Source organism: Tachyglossus aculeatus, chromosome X4 (assembly GCF_015852505.1).
Source record: "Tachyglossus aculeatus isolate mTacAcu1 chromosome X4, mTacAcu1.pri, whole genome shotgun sequence".
Lineage (NCBI taxonomy): Eukaryota > Metazoa > Chordata > Mammalia > Monotremata > Tachyglossidae > Tachyglossus > Tachyglossus aculeatus.
Window position 1 is genome coordinate 7,564,605 of NC_052098.1, and position 13,981 is coordinate 7,578,585.

Below are 13,981 nucleotides of genomic sequence, written 5' to 3' on the forward strand. Positions count from 1 at the left end.
AGACTAGAAAATTTAATTCATTACTTACTTTCACATATTCCATTGTCAGCAGATCATCTATGGTGTTGTCTAACGTTGTAATGATATGAACTGTCTTGTTTTCTTCATCTAAAAATTATTTTAAAAAAGGTTACTTCTACAAGAGAATGCACAGTCAAAAACAAAGCTCTAAGATGGGGACAGTGGTGGTCTATTGGATATAAAGGGGGAGGGAGTTCCAAGTCCAAGGGAGGATCTGGCCAAGGGATCGATGGGCAAGCTACATGAGACTGAGGTACAGAAAATCGGTTGGTGTTAAGAGGAATGGGATGTTCAGGTTGGGTTATAGTAGAAGATCAGCAAGGTAATCAGTAGTATTGATTGAGCGCTTACTATGTATAGCACACTGTACTAAGTGCTTGGGAGAGTACAACACAAGAGAATTAGCAGATACATTCACCGCCCATAATACGCTTGCAGATAATAATAATAATAATGATGATGACATTTGTTAAGCGCTTACTATGTGCAAAGTACTGTTCTAAGCGCTGGGGAGGATACAAGGTGATCAGGTTGTCCTACGCGGGGCTCACAGTCTTAATCCCCATTTTCCAGATGAGGTAACTGAGGCCCAGAGAAGTTAAGTGACTTGCCCAAAGTCACACAGCTGACAATTGGCGGAGCTGGGATTTGAACCCATGACCTCTTGACTCCCAAGCCCATGCTCTTTCCATTGAGTCATGCAGGGAGAGAGCTGACTGGATACCTTAAAGCCAAAATTCACACTAAGTTGTTATTGAAATGCAATCAGCATGTTCTAATGGAAACAGCATGGGACCCACCTTCAAAACCCTCCTCAAATTACATCTCCTCCAAGAAGCCTTCCCTAAGCCCTCACTTCCCTCCCCTTTGAGTCACCTATGCATTTGACTGTGACCCCTTAACTACTTGGATATTTGCCACAGTCTTTATGTACATATTCTTATACTCTACTATTTTCCCTATCTTTAATATATTCAATACCTGTCTTCCTTTGTAGACTGAAGGCCCCTTGTGATCAGGGATCAAGTCTACCAACTCTATTTTCCCAAGTGCTTAGTACAGTACTCCGCACACAGTGAGCGTTCAATAAAGATTACTTATTGGTCTCACCTCCACAACATCGCCAAGATCTGCCCTTTCCTCTCCATCCAAACCACTACCTTGCTGGTTCAATCTCTCATCCTATCCCAACTGGATTACCACATCAGCCTCCTTTCTGATCTCCCATCCTCCTGTCTCTCCCCACTTCAGTCTACACTTCACTCTGCTGCCCAAATTATCTTTGTACAGAAACACTCTGGGCATGTCACTCCCTTCCTCAAAAATCTCCAGTGGTTGCCTGTCAACCTATGAATCAAGCAAAAACTCTCGGCTTCAAGGCTCTCCATCACCTCGCTCTCCCTTCCCTCACCTCCCTTCTCTCCTTCTCCAGCCCAGCCCACACACTCCGCTCCTCTGTCGCTAACCTCCTCACTGTGCCTCGTTTTCGCCTGTCCTGCTGTCGACCCCTGGCCCACGTCTCTCCTCTGGCCTGGAATGCCCTCCCTCCTCACATCCGCCAAACTAGCTCTCTTCCTCCCCTCAAAGCCCTACTGAGAGCTCACCTCCTCCAGGAGGCCTTCCCAGACTGAGCCCCCCATTTCCTCTCCTCCTTCTCCCCATCTCTCCCCCTCCCCACAGCACTTGTATATATTTGTACATATTTATTACCCTATTTAACTTGTACATATTTACTACTTATTTTATTAATGTTGTGTATATAGCTATAAGTCTACTTATTCTGACAGTACTGACACCTGTCTACTTGTTTTGTCGTGTGTCTTCCCCTTCTAGACTGTGAGCCCATTGTTGGGTAGGGACCGTCTCTATATGCTGCCGACTTGTACTTCCCAAGTGCTTAGTACAGTGCTCTGCACACAGTAAATGCTCAATAAATACGACTGAATGAATGAATGAACGAACTACTGATTGAGCCTAACATTAAGCTGTTGCTGCTTTCCAAGGGAGTTATAATAATTGTGGGATTTGTTAAGTGCTTACTATGTGCCACTTATAAAAGCTACCAATTACTTTTCATTTTGAAATATATTTCAACTTCAGTTGGTCTAATGTCAAAAATCCAAGAATTTAACATGTCCAAAACTGAACTCCTCACCTTCCCTCCCAAATCCTCGCTTCATAATTATACACTGTGGCATTTGTTTGTTTGAAGTTTGCTTCTCTTAACGTGCCTACTCATTGTGCCCCGCTCTCATCTCTCTCTCTGCTGACCTCTTACACGTGCTCTCCTTCTGCCTCCTCCTTCACATCTCCCCATCTTCAAGACCCTTCTGAAATCAAAGCTCCTCCAGGAGACCTTTCCTGATTAATCTCACATCACCCCACACTATTTCCTTCCTACTGTCACTTAAGCACTTCCACATTACCTTAAGCCCTTAGCTAGTCACCTTTCACCACATAGCAGGTAGGTATAACTCTTTAAACCCTGTTGCTTCCCTCTATGTACAATTTATTTTACCCAACTAGATGGGAAGCTCTGTGAGAGGAGGGATTGTGTCTACTAAGTCTACTGGACTCTCCCAAGCACTGAAAGAGTGTTCTATACATAGTAGGCACTCAATAAATACCACTGATTGATTAATGGAAGTAATTTTTTCTAAAATGATTAAATTGGTTGAGTCAGTTTGCTCCATTTTACAAATTAAACAGATTCGCACCTAGGTACTCTGGACATTTTAGGCAGATTTCCTTCAGAAATGCAGATATGCTCATATCAAATGTTTTAAATTGAATTTCTGTGCCTAATCCAATGATATTCAACTCCATCACAGGCTGTTCAAAGTCTTCTATGGTAAATTGGCACAACTGAATTATAACCTGGGGAGAGAGGATGAGAGGGGGAAAAAAATGATTAAATGAAGTATAAAGGCAATCACATGAAAAACATCTTTTTAACACATCTTCCAAGGATCTATGAACATTGACTATTTTCTTTTAAAAAGTCAGAAAAAAATGTATGAGAAGAGAACCACTTCAAAGAACTTTGTTGGCCTTATTTGTTGAAAATTTAAACAGATTTTGGTGAGCAGCAGAGGCAGCAATTCCAAATTATACACAGAAATAGGAAATAAATGCCAAAGATCTTAGATTTAGGAGGAACCAAAAAGTGCAAAGTGATGACAAATGTATTCAGATTTTTATGAAGTAAAGAACAAATCTTAACAAAAAAAAAAACCTAAAAACTTTTAAGACAGTTACCCCCAACATGCAAGAATTGTCGAGGCAGAAAAGTTGACAATTTGTATCGAAAAATCCATGAACAAGAAGCCCACAGTGGAGCACTGGAAGGAAATGTGAAGGATGTTGGGGGGGGCGGGGGGGGGGGGGGGTATGCCCTCGCTGTTGGGTAGGGACCGTCTCTATATGTTGCCAACTTGTACTTCCCAAGCACTTACTACAGTGCTGTGCACACAGTAAGTGCTCAATAAATAAGATTGAATGAATGAATGAATGTGTGTGGGTGTGGGTTGAGAGGTTTAAAATTAACTTATTCTCCTTAGCAGAAGGAAAATTTGGGATGTTAGCATATCCCTAAACAGGAAGGTAATCGTATTGAGATTCCACTAAGCATCTGTTGGTGCCGCTGTCAAAGCCAGAATTCAGGGCCTGACCTTGAATGACTTTTCTTATGTTAAAGGAAATCTTTCTGTAAAACATTATCAAGAATAATGGCAATGTTAAAGGGGATGACAACAAAATAGCGTGAAGTGTTCTGGCTGAAATGGGAGTGAAAACAAGTGGGAGACTGCAAGTGCTCTAGAGTATACAAAAGGTATAGAATTGAATTAATCTACAAATGCTACACATGTACCTCAGGCAACTCAAATCTTATTTTAAATTCAGTGAGGTTCTTCATGGACTCTTTCCTCTGAAATTTTCCATGACTAATACCACATTTCTGGGTGGAGAACAAAGGAAAGGCCTCACTTTTCGGTGACTCATTCACTGGACTGGTTGGTGCATCGAAAAATTCCTCCTCATCTAGAAGTCATTGAGATTAATAAAAACTGTGAAAACTCAAGAGGGTTAGTCAACAAAATAGTAATTTCAACAACATTATATTTCAATTATAGAGTAGCATAATTTTCTGGAATAGAAATTCATATCAAAATTTCAAATTTGGACCGGGAATCCACTGAAATAAGACCAAGAAATAAAAGAAATGGATTGTAGGCTAAATGATATATGAAAAAAATCCAAAATTGTCATTCCAAGAAATAACATACTTGGCTGATTCTAAAATATACAAAAACTATGATAAGATTCCAAACCAATGATACAATTATTTCAATATACTATTCTACACTATTTACCATTGTTGGGTAGGGACCGTCTCTATATGTTGCCCATTTGTACTTCCCAAGCGCTTAGTACAGTGCTCTGCACACAGTAAGCACTCGAAAAATACGACTGAATGACTGAATGAATGAGTGAATTCATAGCACACCCACGATAATCCGCATTGCAAATTAACCAGGGAAGTCTGTGCCTATTTTTAATCCAGGCTCTGGTGAACTTCCACTCACGGTATCTGTCAGCTCTGGGGATATAATTACAACCTGCCCCACAGAGGCTTCCCTACTTGCTCTAGACTGTGGACTGCAAGCCCCCTCTAGACTGTAAGCTCCTCTTTGTTAAAAAAAAAAATAATAATAGTAATGGTATTTGTTAAGCACTTTCTATGTACCAGGCACTGTACTAAGCAATGGGGTAGATACAAGCCAATCAGATTGGACACAATCCCTGCCCCACATTTTACAGATGAGGTAACTGGAACCCAGGGAAGTTAAGTGACTCACCCAAGGTCACACAGTAGAGCCGGAATTAGAACCCTAGTCCTTCTGACTCCCAGGCCCATGCTCTACGCACTATGCCACGCTGCTTTTCCTTTCAGGCAGGCAATGTGTCCACCAACCCTGTTGTACTGTACTCTCCCAAGGGCTTAATACAGTGTTCTGTACAAAGTGCTCAACAAATACCACTGATTGATTACTGAAACTCTTCAGGCTTTCCTAACATGCCCTATTAGAACTGGAGGGGAATTCTCTCCTCATTCACCTCTTGGGGAGTTCCCACTCCTTAACCCTGCCAGAACCTCTGGGGACTTCCCATTCCCCCCATCCTCCTGACTCTAGAGGGAATATACTCCTTCAAGCTACACACTCTGTGCTGCTACTTTCGCTGTTCTCACTGCTCTCAGGGGCTTAAGCACCCTGTGTTGCCCAGACATCAGGGGGAATGCCTCAGCTAAATGCCCCCAGTCCTAGGCACCTTCCCTAGACACCAAGCCATTTACAGCAGTGCTGCCAGAGCAGTTGGAATGGAAGGAAAACCACTCGATTCTGTGAGCATTTTTCCTGGAGACCCAGATGTGTGGCACTCACATTAAGCATTAAGGAGGCTTTCCCAAAATAACCCCTTCTGATTCTTAGCAATCCAATAACTCCAGCTATCCTCAGCAGTCGTTTACCACGATACATGAATTTGAACCTCCTTCTGTTCTTGGCACTTTAGGGATTTTTATGTTCTAAGCTTCTACTACCTGTGTCTTGTATATTGTGGCTCATTCCATCTCCTCCATTAAACAAAGCCCCTTGACAGAGACGGTGTCTTTCACCCATGGTATGCCATTTCCCATGAGAATGTGAGCCCTGTGTAGGACAGGGACTCTGTCCAACCTGATTATCTTGTACTTACTCCAGCGCTTAGTACAGTGCTTGGCTAATCGCAAACGCTTAATAATATCATCTGAAGTTCATCCTTGCCTGCTTTACCCCTGCCCTCTCCCCTGCCCGGAAACATTATTTCTACATCCTTATCGACTCCCATACCTACGGCCCTCACCAGTTGTTTAACTCCCTCCTCAAACTCCTGTCCCTCCACCTCCATATCTCCAGCCTTAATGTCCTGGCCATATATTTTATTAAGAAAATTAAGAAAATTTTTATTAAGAAAATTTATTAAGATCAGAAGTGATCTCCCTGAAACCTCCTCTACTCATCTCCAGTCCCTCCCCACTCCTGCTTCCTCTTCAACTCTCCCATCCTTCCCAGCACCTGCACCTCTGACTCCATCCCTTCACACCTTCCCAAATCGCTTGCCCCCTCCCTTCTTCCCTCCCTGACTGCCATCTCCAAGAGTTCACTCTCCAATGGATTCTTCCCCACTGCTTCCAAACATGTTCATGTATCCCCTATCTTTAAACACCCTTCCCTTGACCCCATGGCTCCCTCCAGTTATTGCCCCATCTCCCTCCTACCATTCCTCTCTGACTCACAGAGCGAGTCGTCTACACCCGCTGCCTCCACTTCCTCTCTGATTCTCTCCTTAACCTGCTCCAATCTGGCTTCCACCTCCTCCACTCCACCAAAACTGCTTTCTCAAATGTCACCAATGATCTCTTCCTTGCCAAATCCAACGGCTTCTACTCCATCTTAATCCTCCTTGAACTCTCAGCTGTCTTCTACACTCTCAACCACCCCCTGCTCCTGGAAATATTATCCAACCTTGGCTTTACTGAAAATGTCCTCTCCTGGTTCTCCTACTATGTTGCTGGCCACTGCTTCTCAGTTTCTTTTGGGGACTCCTACTCTGCCTCCCACCAACTGTGGGAGTCCCCAAGCCTCAGTTCTGGGTCCTTTTCTATTCTCTTTCTACAGCCACTCCCTTGGAGAACTCATTCACTTCCATGGCTTCACCTACCATCTCTATACAGATGATTCCCAAATCAACACCTCCAGCCCTGATCTCTCTCCCTCTCTGCAGTCTCATACTTCATCCTACCTTCAGGACATCTCTACTTGGATGTCCCACCGATATCTCAAACCTAACATGTCCAAAACAAAACTCATGACATTTCCACCCAAATGCTGCCCTCCTCCTGACATTCCCATCACTGTAGACAGCACCACTATCCTCTGTCTCACAAGCCCATAACCTTGGCGTTATCCTATCCTCCTCAAAAATCTCCAGTGGCTACCAATCAACCTACGCGTCAGGCAGAAACTCCTCACCCTCGGCTTCAAGGCTCTCCATCACTTCGCCCCCTCCTACCTCACCTCCCTTCTCTCCTTCTACAGCCCTGCCCACACCCTCCACTCCTCTGCCGCAGATCTCCTCACCGTGCCTCATTCTCGCCTGTCCCGCCGTCAACCCCCGGCCCACGTCATCCCCCTGTCCTGGAATGCCCTCCTTCCCCACATCCACAAAGCTAGCTCTCTTTCTCCCTTCAAGGCCCTACTGAGAGCTCACCTCCTCCAGTAGGCCTTCCCAGACTGAGCCCCTCCTTCCTCTCCCCCTCCTCCCCCTCTCCATCCCCTCCACCTTACCTCCTTCCCTTCCCCACAGCACCTGTATGTATGTATATATTTGTATGTATTTAATACTCTATTTATTTTACTTGTACATATCCTATTTATTTTATTTTGTTAATATCTTTTGTTTTGTTCTCTGTCTCCCACTTCTAGACTGTGAGCCCACTGTTGGGTAGGGACCGTCTCTATATGTTGCCAACTTGTACTTCCCAAGTGCTTAGTACAGTGCTCTGCACACAGTAAGTGCTCAATAAATACGATTGATTGACTCATCTCTCTCATTAAACCCACATATTCGATCTGTCACCAAATACTATTGTTGGTTCAACCTTCACAACATCATTAAAATCTGCCCTTTCCTCTCCATCCAAATGGCTACCATGTTAATCCAAGCATTTATCGTACCCAATCTCGATTACTACATCAGCCTCCTTGCTGACCTCCCCGACTCCTGTTTCTCCCCACTCTAGCTCAGACTTCACACCGCTGCCCAGATAATTATTTTACAAAATCATTCGGTCCATGTCTACCCACTTCTGAAAAACTCCAGTGGTTGCCCATCCACTTCCGCATCAAATAGAAACTCTTTTCCATGGGCTTTAAAGCACTCGGTTACCTTGCTACTTCCTACCCTACCTTACTGATTTCCCACTACAACACAGCCCACACACTTCGCTCTTTGATGCCAACCTATTTACCATATCTCAATCTTGACTATCTTGCCGCCGATCTCTTGCCCGAGTCCTGCCTCTGGCCTGGAACGCTCTCCCTCTTCATAATCGACAGAAGATCACTCTCCCGACCTTCAAAACCTTATTAAAAGCAAGAAGCCTTCCCCAACTAAGCCCTCATTTCCTCTAAGCCCACTCCATTCTGTGTCATTCTTGCACTTGGATTTCCACCCTTTCTTCACCTCTCCCTCAACTCTACGGCACTTATGCATCATGCGCTTAGTACAGTGCACTGCACACAGTAAGCACTCAAATACAATTCAATGAATGAATATCTGTAATTTATTTACTTATATTCATGTCTCTATCCCCCTCTAGACTGTACGATCATCGTATGCAGGGAACGTGTCCACAAACTCTGTATATTGTAGACCCTCTGTACATTGTACTCTCCCAAGCACTTAGTACAGTGCTCTGCACAATGTAAGCGCTCAATAATTACAATTATGATTGACTGATAATAATGTTATGAATAGTGATGCCATTCTTCAATTGTGCCCATACTACATTTTGGTTATTTGGTTTTTTATCGGAAACAACTCTCAGTGATCCATGAGTAGCTCCACTTTACCAGATTCCATAATTTTAGAAAGTTCCAAGCAAGGAAGTCCTCTTTGGGATACCTGTGTTGCTGCAAGTGGAGGGGTCATTTGAACCTGAAATAAGAGTAATGAGTTAGAACTCTTGACATAAGCTTTATTTAAATCCATTGATCGATTTTGACGCATGCAATTATTTTAGTCAAATATGCACAAGATTTATGATATAAAGCTGCATGGCCTAGTGGAAAGAGCACGGGCTTGGGACTAATCCTGGCTCCGCCACCTGTCTGCTGTGTGACCTTGGGCAAGCCACTTATCTGTGCCTCAATTACCTCATCTGTAAAATGGGGATTAAGACTATGAGCCTGATTACCTTGTATCTACTCCAGCGCTTAGAACAGTGCTTGGTCCATAGAAAGTGCTTAACAAATATCATAATTATTATTATTACTATTATTATTACATAAGAGAAATATAAAATGGTCAAATGTTCGGAAAACAAAAATGTACTCAGTATTAGAAATTTGAAGGAAAAATGTCTCCATTTTGATGCCACCACCCCAATTTTTATTATGCATTTGAAAAATATGTGTTGTAATTCCTGAGTATCATAATCTCTGTGTGAGGTAATAAAAGGTAATGAAAACGTGGTTTTCAATAACTTGGATTTTCCTTCCATTCAATTGGTTGATCGTTTACTTCAGAAAACGGAATAAATGAGTGACTGATTTTTCGATTCAATTTTTAAAGACTTCACTTTAGAAGCAGTACATTGTTATTTTTAGAAATCTTACTTGAGAAAATCTTTGCTGGGTAGAAGCACCATGAAGGCTTGAGAATCTTGGAATACTTTCAATTAATTCCAAAATCCCTCTCAATTTTTTGTCTGAGATTCGCAGAGAAAGCAGAGGTAGCTGACCACAAAGTTTGAATCTATTTCAAAAGATAACAAACAGATCCCTGGGTCAATGAAGTAATTCCTGGGGTTAGTTGCTTTCAAAATAATTGTATACTATAGAAGATAAAACAAATATAGCTTCCCTTTACCAACCCCAGGGACTAGGTTCCTAAAAGTTGGTAACACCCTAAAAATTTGGTGGACAAATGGGATTAGAGAACCCATTGCTTCACTTTCCTTAAAGGGAGCTCACCAAAATGCCACTGAGATTATGCACTTTCTTCATGTACTCGATCAGAGATTCGAAGTCTTTTAGTTTTTGGTGCAGGAAAGCCAAATGTGATGACATCATCACATCATGTCATGCAAAGAGTGACATAATTTTGTCTTGTTGCTCCCTGAAGTGAAAGCTGCTTCCCAGCACCAGCTTTTGAGAGAACTATGGGTGGGAATGGGGCACAGAGGAGAGTGGAAGGGAACGGTGGGAGGAGGTTGGAGGAAGAACCGCCAGCCAACCAACCAGCCAGGAGCTTTGCCATGGGAGCACTTTGCCAGGAACTTTGAAGACAGAGGCAGGGGGAATGAGCACTGACGGGTACCCGGAACAGTCAGTGGGGACAGGAGCCAGAGGCCTTGACAAGGTCTGACTAAACCCGCCCTTCCTCTTCTCCCACTCCCTCCTGCATCACGCTAATTTGTTCCCTTTATTCATCCCCGCTCCCAGCCCCATAGCACTTGTCTATATCTGTAGTTTATTTACATTCATGTCCATCTCCCCTTCTAGACTGTAAGTTTGTTGTGGATGGGGAATGTGACTTTTATAATGTTGTATATCGTTATATACTGTACTCCCCCAAGTGCTTAGTACAGTGCTCTGCACACAGTAAGCGCTCAATAAATACGACTGACTGACTGACAACTCACCCGTCAGCTCGCTGCTCTCCAAGGTCAGGCTGTACTGCAATGCAGGGTGGGTGGCTTCTCCTCAGAGTGAGGCTGGGGCTCGCCAAGTCATAATTGGTTACAAGAAGGCCCAGATGCAGCCTGACAGCTTTGTGTCATTGACACCTGTACTCAATGATCCAACTGCTCTTTCTTTGCCAAGGGCATTACTTTCCTTGCCCTCTTCACAAACAGTGTAGTTATTCCTCGCTTAGAAGCCATGATGGAGAAGCAGCATGGCTTAGTGGATACAGCCCGGGCCTGGGGGTCAGAAGGACCTGGGTTCTAATCCTGGCTCCACCACAAGTCTGCTGTGTGACCCTGGGCAAGTCACTTCACTTCTCTGGGCCTCAGTTACCTCATCTGTAAAATGGGGATTAAGAGTGTGATCCCCATGTGGGACAGGGTCTGTGTCAAGCCTGATGAACTTATATCTACCCCAGCGCATACAACAGTGCTTGGAACATAGTAAGAACTTAACAAGTACTATTATTATTATTATTATTGAGAGTAATGAAATCAGCAGAATAACATGGAGCACTGTGACTGGATGTCAATGACACAAAGTCCAATATGATGGGAGGGCCTGAATGACCCATGAGAGTGTAGATGACTCAAAATGGCAGGTTGGTGAGCTGATTTCTGAACATAGAAAATGGTGGTTTACTCAAAACCTTTCACTGTGGTAATCAAATGGTATATGTGGATTCTTCCCTGGTTAGTGAGGGAAGCTTGTATGCAATTCTTTGTCTTAAGAGTTTACCAGGAAAACAGACTGCACTAAAAGTGTCTCTGATTCAGCCTCACAGCACTTCCGTACATATCTGTAATTTATTTTAATGTCTGTCTCCCCCTCTCTAGACTGTAAGCTCATTGTGGGCAGGGTATGTGCCTGTTTATTGTTGTATTGTACTTGCCCAAGTACTTAGTACAGTGCTCTGCATACAATAATCACTCAATAAATACCATTGAATGAATGAAAGGAGTGCCCAGATGGGTAAAGCAATGGCTAAGTGGCTAATGGCTGGTGGTACTAGACTAAATAGGGTCTGCTCTGAAAATAATTACAGGTAGCTGATCTGGAAAAGGTAGAAGATCATCCCTTACTGATCATCCCTTACTGGTCTACGAGGTTTGAGCTGCTTTGAAAGTGGTCAATAGCTTCCCTGGCTCCTGGGGCTATTTTACTTAAATGCAAAAATTATCCAGGCCAGGACAATTCATTTGCTTCCAATTTCAGTCACCCAACCTCTAGACCATAAATTCATTCTGGGCAGGGAATTTGTCTTACACTTCTGTTATACTGTACTCCCCCAAGCAGTGCAGCTTGTGTAATCCCACATCCTCACCTTCAACCAGCAATAGCTGAGAGACAGGAACTCAACTCCCCTCTCAGAAAACATTAGAATTTCTGGGGGAAGCAGAAAGTATGGATGGGTAAATTGTAGTTAAACACCTTCTCTAGATAAACTTAGAACCCAATCAATCACAATTTCTGAGTGCTTGCTGTGTGCGGAGCACTGTACTAACTGCTTGGGAGAATACAACAGAACAGAGGTGGTAGATACAGTCTCTGTCCACAATGAGCTTACGGTCTACAGCGGGAGGCAGACATTAATACAAATAAATTCCAGATGCATAAATAAATTTCAGATATATAAATACATTCCAGAAGCCAATAGTCTTCACTCCCCAGAAACCGCACTAGTGCAATGACCCTCATGGAAATGGCTCCAGAATGGCATGCTGAACAATAAAACTTTGCAAGGGGAAGAAAGGTGGCACCAACCACTCATGTGGCTCTTGAAGGGCAAGGTAGTCATTCCATGGAGAAGACTGCTCGGATTATTCCTGAATTTCCTTTGCTCAGTCCTCTTTATCGTAGAGTCCCACCTTCCTCCCTCTAAGCTTGTTCCCTTGGGATGGTAATCCAGTTTTGTTGTTTCTGACTAATTGAACATGGATCATTATGGGAGCTATCCCTGTACCACCAAGCCCTAACTTGACTGAGAAAGGAAAGCTAATTCCAAGATGACCTGCTCCTAACTCAAACAAATGTTAACAAGCAGTATTTCTTTATTTTCCCCTCACTGAACTGCCCACAACTCTGTGGACTGAAGCGCCATCCCATAATGCCCTTTAGGTCATAATCTTGAATTAATTGGAATTAGGTACCTGGATGATTCCACCCAAATCCCTGGTCTCAGAGGCCTCAAGGTACTCCAAGATCACCAAAGACTTTCAGTTTGGGCCTGCAGGAGCCTAGGCCAGGGGTGAATCCTGCTTTAAGACCCCTTTCTAGGATTAAGGTAGTTCTATGTTCTGCCTTCTCCCTCCCCCCATCATCCCACCTGGAGCACCAGTAGAAATTAGGCTGTCCACAAAACACCCCAAGAGCTCATAGGAATCACTGAAATCCCAATGGCCTCTCCACTAATCAGTAATCCTATTGAATTAGGAAAACCTAATCCACTTTAATTTGCCCCAGTTTAGTTCCTGACTCACGAACAACTTGGGAGGTTTATTTTCGGTATCGATTTAATGATGCCAGAGAGAAAATTTCCCCTTAGTTACCCAATTACTGAGATTGTTTTCATTGGCATGACAAGAGGTAAATCTAAATCATACTTGGGCATTCTCGCATCAGTGACAATCATGGCCTTGCAGAATTCCACCTTGAGGTGCATAGGATCCAAAATATGCTGAGAAGAATGGGTGAGCTTTCGAGCCTCCTTCCAGTTTTCACCTAGTAATCAAAAATACCTCGATATGGCACACATTAGAAAGCACAGCCAAAGAACTGAAGCAAGGGTTGCTTACCATAACCTTAATTCTCCAAAGGTTAGGAGACATGGACTTGTCCTTGTAAAGCTTGAGGGGTTGCCTCCCTAGATAGCAGATACACTGACCAGAAAGAGGTGTGTGAGGGGTGTGAAGCCTAAGGAGTGGCGGGGGGCGGGGGGGCCCTCTCCCCTCCAATTTCCCAGTACAGCTGGAGCCCTGATAAAAAGAGAGCAGAAAAAAAAGGCATTGCCCTCAAGCAAGTGAAGGAGGATGGGTGTGATCACCTATGGGTCTACACACTGTGGAGAACTCAGGGTGCAGTAGGTACCCACCTCTGAGGGGACCCACCAGATGATCACTGTTATAGATTCCGAGGCTGGTCCCAGGGAGGCTGTAGTACTGAGGCTCCTGAAACAGGTAATGCAGGATGGATCTACTAAAACCAGCCTCTCCAGTAAAAGCAGAATCCAAACTATGGAGCTCCCAAATGCAAGTGTAGTAGTCTTAGAAGATGTTGCTTGGAGCCTCTGTGGTGACTCCCTTGCCCCCGATGGAGTGGGCCAGGATCAACCTTGGGAGAGCGAATCCAATGCCCCCCAATCCACTCCACATACACCCCTCCTTCATCACAGAGCCTTTATGCTCCAAGGTCAATCCCAAAATGAGAACCCTGCATCTACTTCCATGCTG

General features: G+C 43.8%; 1 protein-coding gene across 3 annotated transcripts in view; it reads right to left on the minus strand.

Moving 5' to 3' along the window:
- VPS13A (vacuolar protein sorting 13 homolog A) overlaps positions 1-13,981 on the minus strand; it is a 181,084-nt gene that overhangs the window by 103,534 nt on the left and 63,569 nt on the right. For all 3 annotated transcript variants that reach the window (XR_005456591.1, XM_038769429.1, XM_038769430.1), the window contains exons 22-27: positions 13,136-13,253; positions 9,462-9,600; positions 8,697-8,781; positions 3,893-4,062; positions 2,739-2,898; positions 29-108 (exon numbers count right to left, since the gene is read on the minus strand). Coding sequence is in view for 2 of the 3 variants with exons in the window: in XM_038769429.1 (XP_038625357.1) it covers positions 29-108; positions 2,739-2,898; positions 3,893-4,062; positions 8,697-8,781; positions 9,462-9,600; positions 13,136-13,253 (752 nt within the window). In the remaining variant the exon portion in view is untranslated. The remainder of the gene's footprint in view (positions 1-28; positions 109-2,738; positions 2,899-3,892; positions 4,063-8,696; positions 8,782-9,461; positions 9,601-13,135; positions 13,254-13,981) is intronic.